General features: G+C 42.5%; 1 protein-coding gene across 1 annotated transcript; it reads right to left on the bottom strand.

Annotated features, from left to right (window-relative positions):
- Positions 1 to 8,069: 8,069 nt before the first annotated feature.
- FST (follistatin) lies at positions 8,070 to 14,828 on the bottom strand. Its single transcript, XM_066338580.1, has 6 exons — positions 14,621 to 14,828; positions 12,394 to 12,585; positions 11,765 to 11,983; positions 11,191 to 11,415; positions 9,921 to 10,151; positions 8,070 to 9,205 (listed from the first exon to the last, which is right to left on the bottom strand). Exons 1-6 carry the CDS (start codon positions 14,700 to 14,702, stop codon positions 9,123 to 9,125), a joined length of 1,032 nt encoding a protein of 343 aa, XP_066194677.1. The 5' UTR covers positions 14,703 to 14,828; the 3' UTR covers positions 8,070 to 9,122.
- Between the last annotated feature and the right edge of the window lie 7,028 nt (positions 14,829 to 21,856).

The raw sequence follows: 21,856 nt of genomic DNA, 5'->3' as shown, positions 1-21,856 counted from the left end.
ATACTGCTTTGCGTATGTGCTACCATTGTCTTGTAGTCTTCCTTTGTGCTATTTAGCTAAGTTTGGTGTTGACAAATATGTGCTAACACTTCTGAAAATATGACCTCCTTTTTCTTTCTCATTCATATGTTGGAGGTGCTGCTTAGATTTATTATTTGCACATAATGGAGTTCACAGTTATTGTGTGTCAGAAACAAGATCTGGAGAGTCTACTGTTCCCACAGCTGGAACAACACATACACATCTGGTAAAACTGTGGCGTAAATTGTATTGTCCTTAGCAATTAATCACTTACACTGTATTCTATTGATTCTCCTCCTCCTCCTTAACTCCTACTGGTCCTTATCTTCTTTTCTTATCTTTTTCCTCATCTGTCTTCTGTTGTCCCTTTTTTTATGAGTCTCACATTTCTTTTTTTAGCATCTTGTCCAGAAGTGCTGAGCTTGGATGTGGACGTGCAAAAGTTTCTACTTGTCTTGCAGAATATTCTACCACTACATTTCAAAGAGCTTTGCACTGGTTGTGAAAGCACATAGGTTAATTGAAATCTCAGTTAACTGCCTTTTATAGTGGAGAGATTATAACACAAGGTCCATTACCCACAGTCACCAAAAAGTCAGTGGCAGAGGAAAACATGGATCTCCCATTCCATGTGGAATGGCATGGTAGACTCCAAGCTAGTATGGTTAACACAAGATATACCAGTAGATGGCACTTCAGTGTTCGTACTATTACCCATCTGAGGGTCTGATATAACTGGCCTTCTGGTGGGTAGTTCTTCACATGTAACATTTAGCACAATTTAATTTTTTTTGTTCTTGTGGTTGTTTTCCTTGTAGCTTTACTCTGCCATTGTGCATTTTTTTTTTTTTTTTTTTTACCTTGCTGTGACACTTTCCTGTTACTTCATTTCTCTCAATTTTATGTTTGCTATGTCTCATTGGAAAAATAATAAAAAAAAAAAAACACTCCTCCACCAAAGCAAGCAAACAAACAAAAACTCCAACACCAAATAAAGAAAACCAAATCTAATAAAGGGAATATCACTCCCTGTTTTTTGTTTGTTTTTTTTTTTTTTTCAGAAAAGAGTTATCTTGATCCTGACTAGTTCATTACTAAAGAGAGCTGGGTGGTGCTGAGTGGAAGCAGTAAGGTTAACTTTCAAATGTTCTGAAGCCTCACCATGTATTTTTTACCTTGTGAGGTGAAGAGATCTCTGCTAATTTGCAGAGTATCTGTGAAGCACACTACATGTACTCAACTCTTGTTAGATTACCCTTGCTGCTCACAGGCTGTCGCTACACACTTCACTGGCTTTTTTTCCAGATAGGAAATGAGAATTTTGTCTGGGCTTCTGTTGTGGGTCATGGCTGGGTTTTGCTCCATCAGCTCATGTGGTGCTGCTTGCCACGTTGCTGACAGTGGCAGCAACTTCAATTATGGCTGAAGTTCCATCAGAGCCTGTAAGTGGAGAGTGATGGGAAGATTAATAAATGAATTGTTACAGCATCCAGACATGCTGGGTTAGGAGGTACACAAACTCTCAAGTTCGTGTGCCATGTAAATTGGGAGCTCCAGCTCCATTTATAGGGATGGCTCAGTTGCCTTTTTTCTTTTTCGTAAAAAGAATAAAAATTAGTTTCTTTGATGTTGAAGTCCAAATGTGGAAATACTTATTACTTGTATATATTTAATGCCTCACATTTTAGGGTTTTTGCAGTTTGGGTGGAGTCACCATTTGAAACAAGGATTTGGATTGATCTGACTAAACCACTTTAGGTGAGAAAAGATTATGGAAAACATGCCTTGGGTTTTCCCACGAGGAGCTTTATTTACTTGCATTATCTATTATATTTCCAAGTGTCTTGTCTTGGGCTTGGTTTTTTTTTTTGGCTTTCCTTGCTGTCTTGACCAATTTAGCTGGTACTAGTTATTGTTTCTTTGAGAATTATTGTCACTACTAAAAAAATTGCAAATCTGAACAATAGCATAGTTTTAAAGTGCATTTTAACTGTTTCTCTCTTTCATTTAGTTTTATTTGCTTCTTTTTACTTAAAAATATAGATGTTTTATGCATCTTCTTGCATTTTATCTATGCATTTATCTATTCATTCTATGTGCCACAGAGTAAATATTCTAGGGATAGGTGCCATTTTCTTGAACAGTAAACTCACTAAACTCAGTGGGAAAATAGCATTTATGGGACATTTTAGAATAACTTAAAGATCATAAAATGGAAAGACATATTAGAGGAGGAATATTCTATATTCCTACTGACGATTGGTTCCTTAATCTGTGGTGATATGGTTGCTCCTTCAAGGTTTCTTGAGGGAATTATTTCTTTTTAACTGGACATTCCTTTCTGATTTTGGAGTCGGTATAACTTGGAAGTAAGTGGGCATGATTTCTCATAGTATCATAGGATAATCCAACTTGGAAGGGTTGTCAGGAGATCATCTGCTGGATTGTACTAATGGGAAATTTTTTTTCCTTAAACCCTGTGTCAGCTTCTCTTGTTTCGGGTTATGCACACCTTGTCCTGCCACTTATGCTGCTACAGAAAGCCTGGATCTGTCCACACAGCCACCTGATGGTGGAAGAGGCTGATCTGAGGTGCTTGCTTTCTTCAGGCAGAAGCAGCTCCATCACTCAGACTCCCCTAGCAGGCCCAGTGCCCCAGCCCTTGAGACACTGCAGGCTCACTTGTCATCAGTGTAACCTCTGTCTCCATTATCCAATGACTTGCATAATTAGCTATCTCTGTTATCTATGTGTTTTGCCCTGTGACCTTTTTGAGCAATGCTTCTAATTCAGAAATGAAATGGAAGCACATTTTAGTACCTTTGGTGGCCACCCATCGAACATCAGCCTTGTAGTTTCAGGTGCCTCTTAAAATATGAAGGTAATTTGAAATTAAAATGACAAGTACATTATGTGAAGCTCAGCAGAAGATTATAGGAACACTGTTATCTGAGTAAGAATATTTCAAATTGCTAAGGGATCTTGGAAAATTTATTAAAACTGTTCTTATGTAAAACTTTTTGCATATAACCATGATACATTGGGTAATAATGATTTTTTAAAAAATACTGCATTTGCTGTGGATCTCTAAAATGGTATTAAATTTACCAATTAATTCATAAATATTTTATATAGCTCAAGGTTTTGAAATATTAAAAATTTTTTACTAGTTAAAAAAATTTTCAAAATAGATGGCTAAAATTTGGGTCTGGATTTTGCATAGTGTGGTTTCATTTTGAGAAGTTCTGAGTATCTGTAGAACTTAACTGATACAGTGGGAGGTTCAGATGCTGTTACTCAGTGGCCCTGATGGAAGCTCATGAGCCTTTATGCATTCAAATCTGTACTTCAGCACTTGGTAGACTATTATCCTGTAGCATCTAGGACATCTGATTAACTGTCATTGAGGCCCATACTTCCTTCTCAGTTCTTCCTCTCTCTGACACATTAGCATTCTTCAATCCCATGGCGAGGCTGACCAAGTCCATTTAAAGATTAGGAGATTAAAAGAATGTAGTTGTAAGTGACAGAAAATGAGCCAAACCTGTGGGTTTTAACACCAAATCAGTCTCTGAGCTGAACACTATGGCTTGCACCTCTTGTTTTTCTCCACAGTGTGATAATTTCATTGACCAGACTGTTTAGCAGTAACAAATGAATGTGAATTATACACATGATCCCAAATGATTATGGCAAAATGCAGCCACTAGTTTCTATTATGTATTTCTATCAGGACAAAGAAAAAGTTAAAAAACATTAAAGAGTTAACTTTTGCAAATTATTTTTTCATATACTACCTGCAAAACTCATGCTGCCATAGAGGGTCAGACAAGCCTTGGAATTACAGGAACATCAAACAAAAAATGTAATTGTTTTATCTTCAGGGAGTTATGAAATTCATATCTGATACCTTGTGAATGCCTATATGGTCTATATGCAAGTACTATGCTTCACCAGAAAGCATGGATTCCTAGTTCTTCAAGGGGATAAGATACAGATGTTTCTGTGTTGGTGGTTCATGCCTAGAGAACAGCATGGCATACTGAAATTTAATTTCAGCTGATTCACTTTTGGAGGGAAAGAAGGAAAGAAAACTTTTTTTCTTTCTTTTCATGAAAGAAAAAAAAAAGGGAAGAAAGAAAGAGAAGGAAAAATAAAATTAAAGAAATAGCAGTTGTTTAAAATTTGTAGAGAGGCTTGGAATGTAGCCTTATTTCACGTGTATTGCAGGAGAAGGCAAGTAAAGAGGTAAAGGTGCAAAAGACATCTATGATACAGCTCTTATGTCTGTCAGAATGATGCAGCCATCAGAAAGAAATGCATTCAAGTGTGACCAAAATTGAGTATACTCTTTTGCCTGTGTTGCACAGACAAATACATTTGGGAACCAGAGCTTTAGAGGCAATATTTGTATTGTTTAAGTGCCTCAAGCTGAGTCTCAGAATTAAGGTGATTCTGCTTTAGTGCAAGAATGTGGGGCTCTGTTTTCAAACACAAGCACTCTGCTTCAAGTTACTTTGCCTGCATTTGTGAATGGAGTTCACAGACCTAGTATTCAGTACAAAAGTATACTCCGTGGTAATCCAAGAGTTTCAGAAATGTGATTTACAGCAAGGGGAATATGTATGCCAGACAATGAAAAACACTGAAGAGAAAGATGTTTCTGAAAATTTATTTCTGTTATGGTTTTAGGAGCTTGTCCTCATGGCTTCAGAGCTTCTTATACCTTTCTGTACTTAAACATCCAGACATCTTTCTTTCTTCATTTAAACAACAGCCAGGGTAGCCTGTGCATTAGGAGAAGAAGCGAAATGAAATGTAATAAAACAGATATACACACACATGCACTCATACAACCCCCTTTCTTTAGACTGAGGGAATAAAAATCATATTTCCACTTCCCAAGAAGTCCCCCATGTGAAAGCCTTGAAGAGAGAAAGAAAAAAATAAAGCCTCTCACTCCCGTTGGAACTATGACTCAATGTAGGAAAAAATTTGAGATTTGTAATCTTGATTTGAGATTTGTAATCTTTAAGCAGAGAGTTAAACATTATTTCATAGCTCAAGGATGAAGACACTTACCTGCTGGGGGAAGGAGGAAGGGAAGCAACCTGGTTTCTGGCTCCTGCTTCAAGCACTATTTATGCATGTTACTCAATTACAAATGCAAAATGTGTAGGCAGCCCCTGGGGCAATAACCCAGGACTTCCTCTTCAAAAGGAGCACCTATTAGGGTTGCAAATTATCCTCTCTCGATGAATCTTCTTTCCTTTCCAATACAGAAGTGTGGCTTCAGCAGGCATGACAGACAGTTCTCCAGTCTGAACTTCACCTTGAGTTAGTGCTGGATGCACTCTTGGGAGGTGTGGGAAAGATCTCCTCTGAAAGAGACTGACAATGAACCTGCATTTCCCAATTCAAGAACAAGCGCCTTATTTACAAGTATGATATTATGTAAAATGTTGGCTGTTGTGCTTCCACAACCTCTGGATGTGTTTCTGGTAGAAAGTCTCTGGGGCTGTTGTGATTCATGACGAGGCTGGTCTATGGTAGGCATGCTCAGAAGATGCATACTTCATGAAGCCTCTCAGGATATGCCACACCTGTACACCACAATCAGGTTTTGGTGCAAGGTAGGTTTCAAGATTTTCAGCTGTAATTTTATCATCAAAAACCTGATGTAGATTTTTTTCTGACCATTTATCATACATGTACTTGTATAAATATATCTTCTTGGAATTTTTGTTTCCTTTTTGAATTTTTCCACTGGTGGTGTTCTCAAAGTTATTTTGTGAACTACCAGCAGGACATAAAAGTAGAACCCAGAAATCCTGCTCTGCTACAGTCTCTCTATAAGACATGTAAATATATTGACAATTAAATCCAGTATTTTAATGTTGTTGTTTTGTTGGAAATGAAGAAGCTGGCACCTAACTAATATAAGAAAGGTCTTCTCTCTTAGTCACTATATCTATTAAACAGGTTGATTCTCTGTCATTGACATGTATTTATTAGTTCCTTGGGAGGCTTTCCAATAGATTCTTTTTCCGTATCTTTGTTCTCCTGGCCCCTGTTCTCTTTTATTCTGGTTCTGTTCCCTCAGGAGACCGAAATCCTGCTCCCTTTGCTCTACTCACCGTGTTCTTCCTTCCAAAGAGACTATTTGTCTAAATGAGGTAACAGGAGGTAACATGAGGTAACAGAAGGGCAAATATTTTTGCTGTTACTGTGAATACAATATTATAAATGCATGCTTGTAGTTTTTATATATACAGAAATAAATAAATTATGTTTGCTTTGGATAATGTTAAATAATCAATAACAAACAAATTAGAATTTTATATGTAGTAGAAAATACACAGAAGACTGTAGCAGGAAATTCTTCAAATATTTGTATTTAAATTAAAAGGGTGAATCAACTTCACTCAAGCCTCAGCTCAGAAAAGTACTAAACTATCATTGGATAAGATGCATAAGTACATTCTTATATTTTGTGTAATATGATACGTTGTATGTATATATGTATATATGATATATATGTAATAATTATGTATTATGATAGAGAAATTTTTGTAAGTAGGGCCTTATTTGTGATAACAGCATGACCAGGTAGCACTGAATGGGATTTTGGTTCCTACTGTACTTATGCAGGTTACCTTTCCTCAATTCATTGTATTAACATCCAGTCTCAAATAATGTCTAGTCTTAACATAGGTTGACCAAAAAGAACTTCTGAATTAAACTTCCTTTTGGGAGAAAAATAATTTTCAAGTGATAGTGTGCTTTTTGATTGTTTGTTGCGCTGATTTATTTTTTCTTTGCTATTTATTACACATCTTGAATTTGAGCAAGTAGATCCTTTTTTGCTTTTTTCTATTGGTTGTCTATATGGACCTGAATCATGGCAAAAATCCAAATGCATATTCAAATGCTCCTAGAAATATGAAAGTAAAAGATATCTAAAGAAGTATGGGGCAGCAGAGGGAAGGGATGTCATCCAGAGACACCTGGACAGGCTTGAGAGGTGGGACCATGCAAACCTCAGGGAGTTCAGCAAGGCCAAGTACAAGGTCCTACACCTGCATTGGGGCAATCCCAGACACACCCACAGGCTGGGCAGAGAAGTGACTGAGAGCAGCCTGTGGGGAAGGACTTGGGGGTGATGGCTGATGAGAAACTCACCACGAGCACACAGTGAGTGCTCACAGCCCAGAAAGCCAAGGAAATCCTGGGCTGCATCCAAAGCAGCACTGGCCAGCAGACTGAGAGAGGGGTTCTGCCTCTCTGCTCTGCTCTGCTCTGCTGAGGCCCCAGCTGGAGCACTGCATCCAGCTCTGGGGTCCTCAAAGTAAGAGGGACATGGAACTGCTGGAGCAAGTCCAGTGGAGGGTCACAGGGACCCTCCGTGTAAGAAGACTGGAGCACCACCCCTCTGAGAACAGGCTGAAAGAGTGGGGGCAGTGCAGCCTGGAGAAGAGAAGGTTGTGTGGGGACCTCAGAGACACCTTCCAGTATCTGAAGGGGCCTACAGGGAAGCTGGAGAGAGATTCTCTGACAGGAATTGGAGTGACAGGGCAAGGAGGAATGGGTACACACTGAAAAAGGGAAAATTGAGACTAGGTATTAGGAAGAAATTCTTTACTATGAGGGTGATGGAATATTAGAACACTTGCCCAGAGAAGCCTTGGATGCCCTATTCCTGAAAGCGTTCAAGGCCAGGTTGGATGGGGCATTGAGCACCCTGGTCTAGTGGAAGATGTCCCTGCCCATAGCAGGTAGGGGATTTGAAACTAGATGTTTTTAAGGTCTGTTCTAACCCAAAACATTTCCTTATTCTGTGAAATTACAGACTTTTTGAGAGGAGAAGAAAAATGACAAGTCTCTTCTCCTCTATCACTGTACTTAGAGTTAAACAGTGATGAACTGGAGACATTGTTCATATCTAAAAAGAGGTTTCTTACATCAGTATGAGCTGAGAGCTCTGGCCTTAAGTGGTGTTGCACGGTGCAAAAGAATCCAGAGAACCAAAACCATTCAGAACAAAAGACTGAGGACTGCCTCTAGGGAAAATTCCACTTTTTATTTTTTTTTTTTCACTCATCATTTATTTACAAATACACATTATAACTTTTATATACATTGCACATTTACATGGTAGAAAAGTACAAAACTATATATTTAAATGAATTTATATTTAACTCGCCATGTTTGAAAATATAAAATTGCATCAGAAAAAAAGTATTATGAAAAGCAAGAAACTTGAACTGATAAAGCTTTGATATAACTTTTAGCAACACACCAATTGGGAAAGAAAACTTTGAAAGTGGCACTGCAAGACCATCTTAAAGGAAACATCTGATAAAACCCTTATGCATGTTAAAAAAATAAAGCAATAAAAATAAAATAAAACCTTTATTCTTATTACAGTTAGGCCCGTAGCTGTTACCAAACCTCACAATCCAATGTCTTTGGGTTCAAATTTTGTATAGTACAGTATAAACTCTCAGTACACTGAGGTAATTTCAGTACACAATGTGATCAGAAGTAGAGAAAATGAAGGGTAAGAAGTTTCCTTAAAGATTGCCTCACTGCACCTTGAAAGTATACCTAAGTCAGTTACAACGCCTTTTGGTCAGTCAAGATTCCTTGTAAACAAAAACACAGGGATCTTTTATGTACGAACTGGCAAAAAGAAAATCCAATAAATAAACGTAACAGAAACTGACATGCAAGTTTGTTAAAGTGGAAAAGAGTTAACATCAGTGTAACGAAGAGATGAGATCATGTGGGTAGGCTCTAAGGAATGGACTTTCATAGTTCACAAGAAAAAAGAAAAGCTTTACTTTACAAGCAAGAGACCTCACAATAAATAACACTGCTCTTCCCGTAACGAATAAATTTCTTCAAAAAACAAGGTGTACGGTCAACCAGACATTTTATGTATAAATTATAAAACATGACACAGTATAAATAAATGTCTACAAGACTCAACTATATGTATACTTTTTTTTTTTTTCTCCCCAAAATAAATAAGCATACACTTATTTACAGTACGGACATTGATTTTGTGCCCAATGGCTGTTTCAATAGTGATGGAGATTTTACCACTCTAGAATGGAAGATATAGGAAAGCTGTAGTCCTGGTCTTCATCTTCCTCTTCATCCTCTGGGTCTTCATTAATTGCTAGATGGGGGAATACAGGGGAGCTGTTGTTTAAATAAGGACAACAACAGCGCAGAAGCAGCTCAGTGCATGTTTTGAAAGCCCTCTGAACAGCCATAATACAGCGTTGCATTTTATGCGACTTGTAGTGAGATGCTCTTTGGCATCTGCTGTTATGCAATAAGGTTTTTTACACATAATCTATGAAGTCATAACTGCAGAAAGTTCTGAAGAATCAATGGCTCAGGTTTTATTGGCAGATTCCTGAAATCAAATAAAAAGCGCTCTGGTGTTTTAGTTTAATTGCTTTGTGTCCTTCATTCAGAGTTAGTAGAGGCAACTGTGCTAAACCAGGTGCCAGGTGCTACCTTTAAGCTTGTTCTTTTGGACCAAGTTAAGAGTTTATCCAGGTGTTAATAAAGCAATCAGCAAAGCACACGAGAGCAAAGTACAAAAAAAGTCACAAGAATTACACTCCTCGGGCAACCCCTTTCTGATAGAATGGCTTGTCCTTGGAACATCCCCAAAAAACTCCAACTTGAAGGCCAGCTCGTTGTTGGAGATCTATTGCATTTTATCAGCAACCAAAGTGTGTGCGTGAAAGATAGATACTTATATTCTACTGTACCTTGAATCAATAAATCAAGCTTTCTTATGTTTAAAGGTGTAAGTCTTCATTACCTAGGTATCGCCTTCAGAAGCCTTAAGTGTCTGCAGAGTTAAAAATCTCACTTACAGTTGCAAGATCCAGAATGCTTAACTTCTAGAAGCACACCCATGGAGCAAGCTGCCTCTTTCATGGCACACTCGCTTGGGTAAGTTGTGTTATCGCTGGCACACACTGCTTCTTCTGACTTGCTTTCAGGGCATAGCTCATCACAGAGGGCACACCGACCTCTGCCAACCTTAAAATCCCACAAGCACTTCTTCCCAGCACTGCATTGAATGTCTTCACAGGATTTGGCTTCTAAAAATACACACAGAATACTAGAGGTAAGTGAAAAGACAAAGCAAAAAGGAAAGCAAAAGATAAGCAACCCCCAAACCCTCCCTTTCCCCTGTGAACTGTGAAGAAAGCAAGCTAAGATGTAATAGATGTGATGATACTTCCTGATTTTGTCAAGCAAGTATTCCCTTGGACAACAGTGTCTGTCTGTATGTGGGGGAAGATAGACAGCTGTGCCAGCAAAGCTTGGCCCTGGGAATACAGAATTACATTTGCCTATAGTACATGACTTTCCTGCTGCATTTCATGTCAGTGGAAATTTGGCTCCCCAAATTAGAGGTAAATGCAGGATTTGTCAACAGGTCCAGCATTTCTAAATCTATTCTTTTTAAACTAACCCACAGAGAGCAGTTGTCTACAAGGTTTGAAAGGGAATTCACCTCAACCTATGCCAACTAAAAGCAACCTGAGACTTCCCCAGATTCCCCCAGAAGTTTTGGGGAGCAGAGGCTGCCCTGCAAGTGCTTCATTGCAATATGCTACACTATCAGTCCTTTCTGGAATCACTCACAACACAGAATGTCAGGTTGCACAGAATTTATTTGCCTATCTTCACCCACCCACAGTCTCCAAACCCCACAATTATTTCTAAAGAGGAAAAGTGATCAGATGTTTTCAATTAAGTTAACATAATCTTTGCCAAGACCACTTGAAGACAATTGTTTCCAGGAATACAGACCCACTGACTACAGTGGCCTTATTACATGGCAACCATCTGATCATCTGTTTCAGGGAGGCTATTTCTCCATTGGATACAAGTGTCAGCACCCACAGCCATAGCAGGATCAGGCCCTCTTCTCCCTCATCCCTACTTCAGTCTGTTCCAGGACTAAGTTCACCCTGGCTCTCCTCTTCTGTGGGGGGAGCACTAACCCAAGCTGCTGAAGTCTCTTTTCCTCCCCAGCACTACCTACATCACTCCAGTTACACACACTAGATACTCTGGAACAGGTGATTGAGGAAGGTCCCCCCACACTCAGTCTCCTCCAAGGATACTTACTGATGCATTTTCCTTCATAGGCTAATCCAATGGATCTTCCCAGGAGGCAGGTAGCTTTCCTCAGGTGGCAGGCACTGGCGTAAGTTATGCCGTCATTCCCACAGAGATACTGTTCAGGGGAGGTAGGCTCTGGACAAATTCGGTTACATGTCACACAGTAGGCATTGTTGGTTTGGTCAACCACACATGTGGAGCTGCCTGGGCACAAGACATCCCTGCAGGTCTCTGAAACACAGACAGAAGCACAGTGATTAGTAGAAGATACCGGGATCCCAGTGAAGAGTGCAGAGGTGACAGTAAGAACAAATGATCAGATAAAAGCCTTCAGCAGCTCTCCTTGTTTAAGGGCTGCTGCTGGAGGATGCCTTCACATCTCAGGGCAGCTGTGTGAACACATGTGCTTGGCAGACTATGGGGAGCTCTCAGGTTAGCTACATCCCTGTCTGTTGAGCATGGTCTAGTTACTCCCTGCCCACCTGGCTCCTATGAAGAAGTACATCCAACATCTCCTCCCTACACTCAGACAGACACACTTTGGCATTTGGGGGAGATTGGATTAGATTTGCAAACCTACTTTTGCATTTTCCCTGATACTGGACTTCAAGTTCAGGCTGTTCTTTACATCTGGCTTTGAGAAGGGCGCACTCATTCCTGTAGGTTTTCCCATCTAAGCCACACACAGGGCCCTTCCAAGTGATATTAGAGCAATCCGGAGCACAAACACACCGAGGTTTGTTCTTCTTGTTCATTTTACATTTCTTCCCGGGTCCACAGTCCACATTCTCGCATGTTTCTGATGGAAGGAAAGAGGCACCACTTTAGTACTAAGCGTGCAGAACAGACCTGGTGTCAAAACTGCTTAAAGAAAAAAAGATACCGTGAACCCAGAGCACAAAGCAAAAACACTGTTCCCTCCCTCCCCTTCCAGGACACACCGCTCGAGGTACATCCCCTCCGCCAGTGAGGGCAGGGGTCAGAGAGGGTCTCTCCCCTCCTCCTCGTCATGTGCAAGGCAGCGGGCAGAAATGCGGGTACCCTCCGCGACCCCGGGGCTGGTACGAGACGCCCCTCAAAACCCCGACGAGGAAGGAAGCGAGAGGACAGCGCTGTCCCCCTGCAACTCCCTCCCCGCTCCTCCTGCCCCAGGCCAGCCCCCGCCGGAGCCGCTCCTCAGCGCGGAGCAGCTCGCCAGCACCCCCTCACCTTTGCACGGGATGCAGTTCGGGGCTCCCCCATTAAAAATCATCCACTTGAAAAGCGTGTTGTCGTTGACGTCCTCGGCCGTCCAGGACGTGGTCAGGCGGCCGCTCTTGCAGCACTCCTCCTTGCTGAGATCGGTTTTGTAGAGGACCTGGCAGCGCCCGTTCCGCGCCTGCCGGAGCCAGCAGTTCCCAGCTGTGGGGCGGGGGGGACACCCAGACGGATCAGTGGCGGCCACCAGTGACCCAGACACAGCACGTGCGCCTCGCCGTGACTTTTACTAGACCGTTTCCTTTTATTTGTCCCGTTTCATAACCCGCCGCTACTACGGCCCATTTGCAAGCGCAGTTTAAAAAAACAAACACCCCCCCCCCCCCCAAACCCAACCAAACAAGAAAAAAAAAAATCCCCCTCCAAAACCACGTAAGAACTAAAAAAAAAAAAACCAAACCAAGAAAACAAAATCCAAACCAAACCAAAACAAAATGAAAGAAAGAGAAGACCCAACCAAAACAGAACGAGTTTTTGGAGGTATTTATTCCATATGTAGAGCAGAAGGAGCGCTGTCGGCACGTGACAGAGGCTTGAAAAGGATGTGCATTTAAAAGGGAATAAAAAGAAAATCGCGCTTGCAAATTCCTTCCTCCTCCCCCTGCCCTCTCCTCCTCACCGCGGCTGCACAGCAGCATTGTTTCAGTGCCGCACAGTTTCACTCCCAGACCATTTTGCAATCTGCACGAACTGGGAACATTTGCAGTTAGGGAAGTCTTTCGAAATCTCCACATTTTGCTGTTTCTATTAACAAATGTCTCCTACACTAAAATAATTCAGCAGAGTTCCAAAAAAAAAGTGAGCAAAGTACATAAAATACAAGGACACTTTGAGTAGGAGGTCCCTATAGAGTTTTAAAAATCGATCAAGCTGGAAAAGTTATGGGTGCCATCTCTCCTGAAAACATTTCACAGGAAAGTACACTGTCCTTACACCGGATAGAGTGGGTTTTCTTTGGGTGGTTTTTTTTTTTTTTTTGTTTTTTTTTTTTTTTTTTTGCCTCCTCTAGTATCCCTGTTATTTGTGGAGTCAAGCCAAGAACATTAGTCCAGGCAACTCCCCCTTTTTTAGCTGAAGCATTTTGGTTGGGATGAGTCTCTTGTGAATAACCAATGTGACTTCTCCAGCAACTCAATACCAATTGATTCTGCTGCTAATCCAGCCAGGGCTCGATCCTGCCTCCTTACTCCGACGGGAATGTACCGCAGAGAGGGGTCAGGATCGGCCAGTGGAGATGTGCTGGGCGCGGGGGAAGACCACCCAACCCCCCCGCTAAAAATCACTAAACAAACAATGCCCTTTAAAAAAAAAAAAAAAAAAAGTTTTGCGTCTTACAGTTGCCTACGTTAATTTATCCTCTATATCAGTACAGGGAAAAAAAAAAAAAAAAAAAAAAAAAAAAAAAAGAAAAGTATTATAAAAGATGCAATGGCAAGACGTCCAGGTTGTGGCTGGAACATGGTCAAGAAAAGGGGAAAAGCCCCCAAACCCAAAAATCTATATTCCCTTGTGTCGAAAGAGGGCTCTTAAGAGTTGTCAATATCAGGTTCGGGTTTGTTTTGTTCGCAAGAGGAAGAAAAGAAACCAACCAACTTATTTAAGCACAGTCTTCAGCGCAGGAGAATTTACAACCCTAATATTTACTCAGACACACACACTCCCAAAAAAAAAAAAAAAAAAAAAAAAAAAAAAAAAAAAAAAAAAAAAAAGAGGAGGAGGAGGAAAGCCCAGTATTAAAATCAGTAAAATGACCACTTATTGGTTTCTAAAAATGTCAGCTGTAAATCGTGGGGTTCTCCATCACCACTTCTCTTTCAGTCAGTCAGGAGAGATAAAAATCTGAACTAAATCACCAACAAACTTTGCGCATTCATTCGGGAGGCGAGACTGCGAAAGTTCCCTCACGATGCTGCTCTTCATTCATGCTGCATAATAACAATAAAAAACAAGAAACATCCTATCTGTCCTCTGTGCCTTTGCAGAGCAGCGCGAAGATCCGATCAAAAAGGGATCTAAATGACACCACTGCACCTCGCTACAAAGCCCACAGTTAACTTCTGTTCTGTTGGACCTTGGAGAGAGGCGTTTAACACCGCAAGCAAACTAAGCCGTGCCCGAAAGAGAGAAAGGAATAGTAATAATAAAGAAACATATCTGCGAATAAACAGTCTGGTCTTACCCTGCACTGTGTGATCTTCCATGAAGTGGCACAGAAACATCAGGATTAAGAGCATGCCCGGGTGGATTCTCTGATTTAACATCCTCAATACAGCAGGGAGTGAGAGAGACGCAGAGACAGCGTGAGGGGGAGTAGGGAGAGGGAGCGAGCACTAGCCAGCCTGCTTATGATCGCTCTATTGAATGAACGTCAGGCTCTGAATGCAGTCTCTCTTTAAATCTATACGGGGGTCCTAGCTGTCTGCGGTGGGCGGTCTCCTAATGTGTGTGTGTGTCTGCTCGGGGGTGGGGAGATTTAAAAAGTTCAGTGTGAATCAGGTGACATTTTCCACCTTCTGGAAACCCTCTCCAATTATCCGCTCTAGGTGCACGCACACACAGGCGCGCACCCGCGCAGCCCGGAGCGGCGGAGCCGCCGGCGGGGGCAGCGGCGGCCCCGGCCCCGGCCCCGGCCCCGGCCCCGGCCCCGGCCCCGGCCCCGGCCCCGGCCCCGGCCCCGGCCCCGGCCCCGGCCCCGGCCCCGCCGCGGAGCGCCCGCGCAAGCGCCACGGGGGGCTGGAGACCCGCGGAGGGTCGCGGCCGCCGCGGGGGCGCCCCGGGCCCGGCAGCGGGTTACGGGTGCTGCCGGGGCCCCGAGCGGCGCCCGCCCGCCCCGAGCCGGCTCCGCGGGCGCGGTCCCCGCGCGAGGTGCCTGCGGAGGATACATCCCGCTCCCCGCACCTCCGGCCGGCGGGCGGACAGATCGCTCGGCCCACAGAAACCCCAAACCCCCATCTACCAACCCCAAACCTGAAAAAAAAAGAACGTAAAAAACCCCGAAAGACGGAACCGGCCAAAAGTTTAATACCTAGGGCCGCTCCCGAGTGATAGGCTTTTCACTGGGAGAGCCCGGGAGGACGAGACGGGAACGGGGGCGACGTAGGCGGTCTCCTTTCAGAATCAGAAAGATTGCAACATCGATAATGAACTTCTAGGGCACTAGTTTATTAAGCACAGTCTGGCATTATTCTCCTCTTAGAAAAGTTGGCGGTCTCTCATTTATAACATTTTTGGCACCACTGAATGAAACTGAGTAGGCGATATTTCCTTTTATACAAAACGATTACTTAACGGAAAATGGCATTGTTTATTCAAAAGCTGCCTTTTAAATTTCGATTCTTTCGCTTTTCTGAGCCACCAAAGCACAACAGACTGCGAAGTATGCAGACAGGAATGCCCGGACAGTGCCGGGTCAGGGGCCGGTGCGCCACGGCCGCCCGCGCCCTCCGCCCGGCCCTCCCCACACCCCTCCTCCCGCTCCCGCCCCCCGCCACCCCCTCCCGACCGCCCCCTCCCCACAACTGCAAATAACTCAGTGATAACAGATTTTTTTCCACCAACTGCAGGAGATAGTGCTAATCTTTTAATAAAAGATCCCATTACAATGGGATCTGTCTGGACAGACTATAATAGATCCAGAAATACAGCCGTGCTAATATTAGAAGACAGTTGTTTGGGTGCCTCAGGCCGGGCCCTGGTCCCGCTTTGAAAGTGGGCATGAATCACAATGTCTCTCGGTACCACCTGCGGTCACACGCATTAAGGAGCAGACTGGTAAATTATTGACCTCGCTGCATTTTGTTTTGTTTTGTTTTCCTTTTTCTTTTATTTTCTTTTTCTCCCCCCCTTCTTAAATTTTTTTAATTTTATTTTTGGGGTGGATTTTTTGGTGTTTCCCCCCCCCCCTATTATTATTATTATTATTACTATTATTACTATTTATTATTACTATTATTACTATTATTACTATTATTATTATCATAATCCTCGTCCTGAACATCGCCCGGGCATTTTGAGCACTTCAGAAGCTCCAGGATTCCACATCCTTTTTAATCTTTTCCCGAATTGGTGCCACTCTCCCCCTGCCCCCCGCCCGTGCGGGCTCGGGAGCGGCGCTCATGCGGGGTGCCGTAGTGCCCTCTAACGGCGAGGGCGCGCAGCGGCAGCGCCCCGGCAGCGGGCCGGCCCTGGGCGCGCCGGGAGCGGGGCCCGGGCAGCGCCGGGAGCGGGGCCCGGGCAGCGCCGGGAGCGGGGCCCGGGCAGCGCCGGAGCCCGGCCGCAAGGTGCTCCGGGGGCCCGCTCCGGGGGCCGCTGTCCCCGCGGGGCTCCGGCCACAGCTGCTGCACAGCTCGGGAGGCAGCGCGGCCCCCGCCTGGGCAGCGTCGGTGCCGGGGCTGGTCCGGGAGGCGTCCCCAGGAGAGTCGGGGGATCCCGGCGGGAGCGCGGAGGCTGCTGCTCCCCAGCGAGGCGGTCGGGCTCGGCTGGGCTCGGCTCAGCTCGGCCCAGCGCGGTCCGGCACTGCACAGCCCGTCACGGCCCGGTCCGGCCCGCTCCGGCACGACACGGCTGCCGGGAGGGCTCCGGGGTCAGGCTCACCTTCCCGTGTTCCGTTTGTGTATGTTTTTTAGTACTTGGCCAATCCGGTGTTTATCCTGATCGTGTTTTCAGTCACAGAGGGGTGTTTTCAGGCCGTGTTCCTGGAAATGAAACGCAGAATGGGTCGATAAGGTTTGCACATGTGCTTCATGCATGCATCACCGGGAGATCAATATGATTGCGCTGGTATGGAGATTTGTATCACACCTGTTCTCTGACATCACTTAGAAACAGCTGCTGTTTCTTTCATTGTTTTTCTCCCTCTTTTTTTTTTTTTTTTTCTAATTTTTTAATTTTTTTTTCCAAATGCTAGATACTGGGTTTGTGAGTAAGAACATGTCAGGGATATATTATGTAATCAAAAGCTTTTTTTTTCCTCCCCCTCACTGTGTGCCACTCTTTATGACTCCCTCACCCTGTTCTGCTTTGCCAACAATCATATTTAAATTACCAAAAAACAATAGGGTCAATCTGTAACTGAACTGTCAGGCTGCACAAGAAAAGAGTGTTGTTTTCAGTCTGACAGGTTTCACAACTTCTTTCTACCAAGAAATGTATGCATTTTAATATAGGCCTTTGGATGTGAATCTAATCTTTGCAGCTGGCCCTGATCTCGGAATAATAGAGCTTTTTAAAAAAACCCTTATATTCTTACATCTCAGACTTTGAGACGGTTCAGATTTGGCTCTCAATTTACATATTTCTGCGTCCTACTTCTAATATAGCTATAGCTACAGCAAACTCCATAATACAAAAGACTAAGTGGCTGGCCTCTGAATAAAATAGCACCAAGATCCGGGGAAGGAGGAAAAATGATCTGCAAGTGACCTTGTCAAGGTGTGCTATTAGCATACACAGACAGATATAGGCATGCATACATGCATATACATACATGGAATATTTACTTTGTGATAAGTCAGTATTCACTGTACTAGTATAACACTACTGTTTACGCTTTTCCCCTCACTCTCTTGCCTAACAGAAGAGTGGCTGCTTGTATCAGGAGTAGACCAGCTTGGAACCCCCGCTTTGATAAGGAACATGTCTGCAATAAAATTTTTTGAGGTTGTGTGGATGGGACTCCAGGCCAAAACTGATTATTTGGAAGGGATCTGGATTTTGATCAAATGAAAATGGAAAGGCCTTTCCTAGTAATGTAACATTCAAAGGAGCAGAAAAAGACTCGGACACCCTCCTGTGGTCCTGGATGTACGTATACATCATCCCATGCAGTTTCTCACACAACTGGCCTCTCCCACAGAGCAAGTACTCAAATAATGGTAGAACGTCCTCTTCTGGTAGGAGAGAAGACTTGTTACCTTGCTTTGTTCCCATCTAATTGCACTGATTATCACGAACACAAGAGCCTATTTCTGCAAAGCTGCAATTTTATGTAGGCTCCACTCACATCTCAGATATTAGATTTAGGGACTTTTCTGAGTACCATTGCATTGTTCCATTTCAAAAGCTTTCCCTCCACTTTTTTTTAAAAAAGGAGAAGAAGTATGGACATCCAACAACCTTTTCTGTAGAAATTTCATGTGCTGTTTCTCAGCAAAAAGTAGCATAAAAAATTGTACTACAATATTTAACTGTTTTATTTAACCAAGACCTTTTGTGAAAAACAAGCAAACTAGTTCCTAGTAAAACTAACCTCTAAGATATGTGAAGTGAATTCTAATATCAGGTATTGGCTACGTTTGCTATTACGCAGAAATTATTCCTGCACATCAGTGAGAGTATTAAACATAGAACTTGAAGTGCATGGTATTGGGGAGTGTTGTGCTTATTGGATGAATACAAGTGTGCTGAACAGTTTTTTTTCTTTTTTTGTTAAGTTGACCTAAGACGTTATGTCTGCTGTCAGGTGGTGGCAATGGACTGGATGAAGAGGTAGTAGGCCTCTTACCTAATAAATAACACTGGTAAAACTGTTCGTTCTGGTTTGTACTGTAGCAAGATCATGTGAACAGGTGTCGTTCATGTTTTAGGTCGGATAAAACTGACATATATGTGATACAAGCCAAACTGACCTCTTCCTTACCTTCTTTTGGTGGTTCAGGAAGTAATAACAAGATTGTGTGTCTCCCTATAGTTTGCAGCATACGACCTCTTCCTGGAAGTCCAAACAGGACAAGCTGTCTTAGACACTCTGAAGGCATTCTCTTGTCCTGTGTTCACAGAATCATGGACAACCACTGAGGAGCTGCAGCGAGCCTTATTATTCAGTACCCATTGCAAATGAGATGTGGTGTGGCAAGACGAGGTTTAATGTATGAGTGGAATGAAAACAGGTTAATATTAAACAAGTTGCAAAATCTTTCTGGGTTATTGAAAACTTGGTCAAAAGTGCTAAATTCCAGTAGAAAATTGTATTGGAAAAAACTATAATTAAATGCTTGAAAACATTAACTATCTGAGGAAGTGAAATAAAAAATTATAAACGCGCTTACTGATCTGTTGCTTTACTGATTTATTGATGATCTGCTCCTCTGTATTTTCAGACAATATTAAACAACTGGAAACGTGCAACAGACCATGCAATTTCTAGGGCAGAAAAAGCCTCTCGCCTTGTTGCGATTGCAGTGTTTTCAACGTCAACAGGAGTTCTGATGTAGATTGGAAAAGTTAAAAAAAATTTAAAAAGGAAATAAAATATAATTATTGTGAGAAACCTGCTCTTCACAGTTCCTGGGATGCTACTATTGTAAAGAAATGCCAGAAGGACAGCATCATTAGCTCTAGACAGCCCATTTCCACTTAAAGGCTTAAGAAACAGCATGGTAGGAGGGAGCATGCAGATAACAAAGCTGTCAGGCAGAACAGCCCCTGGAAGACCATTTCAACCTCTGGCTGTCTTAAGTCATGTGTTAAGAGAAAAATGGCTCTTGCCCAGCTTCTTGATGGGCAAATTGCCTTTTCTGCTTCCACAACTCTGCCAAGTGAAGCTATGTCATTCTTGGTGACAAAACTTCATAATTTTAAGTTGTAATTATAGATAAGGAGCATAGTGCTGTAGGAATGGTGGGGTTATTTGTGGGTATTGTGCTTTTAAGGTCTGGAACATTTTGTATGGCAGACTTAAGAGACGTGTCAGTTGGCAATCAGTTGCAGCTGAACCAGGACTGGAGACTAAACCAAAGATAAAGTGAGGACAGACATAGTTTGTAAACTACTTCTGTGAAAATTAAGGCAATTTTTGCCATTACTTTATGTTCCTTCTTGTTAGTTTGATTCTATTTGAGTTAATGTGACGGGCATATCTGATTATTTGGAAGTGTGGAGTCACATAACTCTCTAATCAAAAAAAAGGCTGTGTTTGACTGTAGTTCCTGGAGCTTAATGGAAAAAAATCACTATTAAGCATGATAGTCAACTGGGACAAGCTGAATTTAGCAAGGCAAAAGGGATAATAAATGGACAATTTCCAGCTCAATGCATGTATCTGGTGATGTACTGGAACTTTTTTCTAGGCTAGGAGAGTAAGTACTTGAGTTCTTCAAAGTTATAGCCTTGTTAGAGACAGATAATTAACTTCTTGTTGTGAGGCTTGTGTTTACTTTATTGCCTATCTAGGAAAGAGGATCAATTTTAATGGTTTATTTCAGATATTAATAGAACCAAATGGATTTTAGACTTCTGTTTAGTCAGTGGTGGCTTACTGGGATGTTATCAAAATTGTCCTACATGGTACCTGTTGGTAAACTCTAAATGCTCCAAATGTCACTGTCTAGTAATTCCTTAAACATGCTGATCAGAAGAGAAACTAACTAGATACCAGCTAAAATGATGATCTAAATGGGACTGTGACAAAGAATTTTGGAGACGTTAAGATCATAGCTATGGTAGAAGGAAAAAAAAAAAAAAGTCTTTTATTCCAGTTGTGGTGAGCTGCTTTATTTTTATGAGCATAAAAGAAGTGTATTTCTGGATCTGGAGCATCATCACACACGTGTCATGTCCCTTTACATCAAAATTTTTGGTCTATTAAAAAACACGTTTTTGCTATCACAAAAACAACAGTGAATTTCTAAAACTAGTTTTTTAATACAAATTGAAACTGTTGTGCTATAATAAGTACATGGCTCTGTGTGTGCCTCTGTAGACTTGTCCTGTGGCCGTGCTAGACAGCGGTATCTGTAGACCATCTAAAGTTGTCGTTTGAGGTCAGACTTTTATGGCATAATACAAATGTTAGTTAGCAGTATGGGAAGGATGAAGATCCCAGGGTAAGTTATGCTTTGTTTTGGGACTTACTGCATAAATTTCTTTGCAGTGGAGGCCCTGCATGGATCACTTAGTTTGTCGGCTCAACAGTGGAAATTGTTTCCCTTCAGTAGCACTAAAATTGGCTTGTGTCCTCCTAAAATTCCCCTGAGAAGGGCCTCTAGTGATTCCTGTGGCTCCTGTTCTTCCCACTAATGTGATTAGTTTGCATACAGTTTCCTATATGCTTGATCATGAGGTGACTTGAATAGCCTCAAGTTATGGATAGGAAGATATATCTCCAGACTGCCAATCCTTCTAGTAGCCTTTCTCCCTGGATGTCTGGGAGAAGAGGTGCATCTTCTGTACACCAGCTTGCAAGTTTAGTTACAGGTTTGCGGGGCAGTCGAGAATGCATGGGTTTGAGCTTCTACTTTCTTGCCTCTGCCCTAACCCTTGCCTGTTCTCATGATCAACCAGATCAACTCTGGTTTCTGCTGGTCATCAGTGGGAGGGATAACTGTAGGGCTCAGACTCCGAGAACGTGCTCATCCTTAACAGGTCTTGTTACTGTAAAAGGGTATTGTGGGAGCAGGAAGAGTTAAGCATGGAGATT

Source organism: Sylvia atricapilla, chromosome Z (assembly GCF_009819655.1).
Source record: "Sylvia atricapilla isolate bSylAtr1 chromosome Z, bSylAtr1.pri, whole genome shotgun sequence".
Taxonomy (NCBI): domain Eukaryota; kingdom Metazoa; phylum Chordata; class Aves; order Passeriformes; family Sylviidae; genus Sylvia; species Sylvia atricapilla.
The sequence above is the reverse complement of the archived record's forward strand: the minus strand, read 5'-3'. Positions and strand labels throughout refer to the sequence as shown.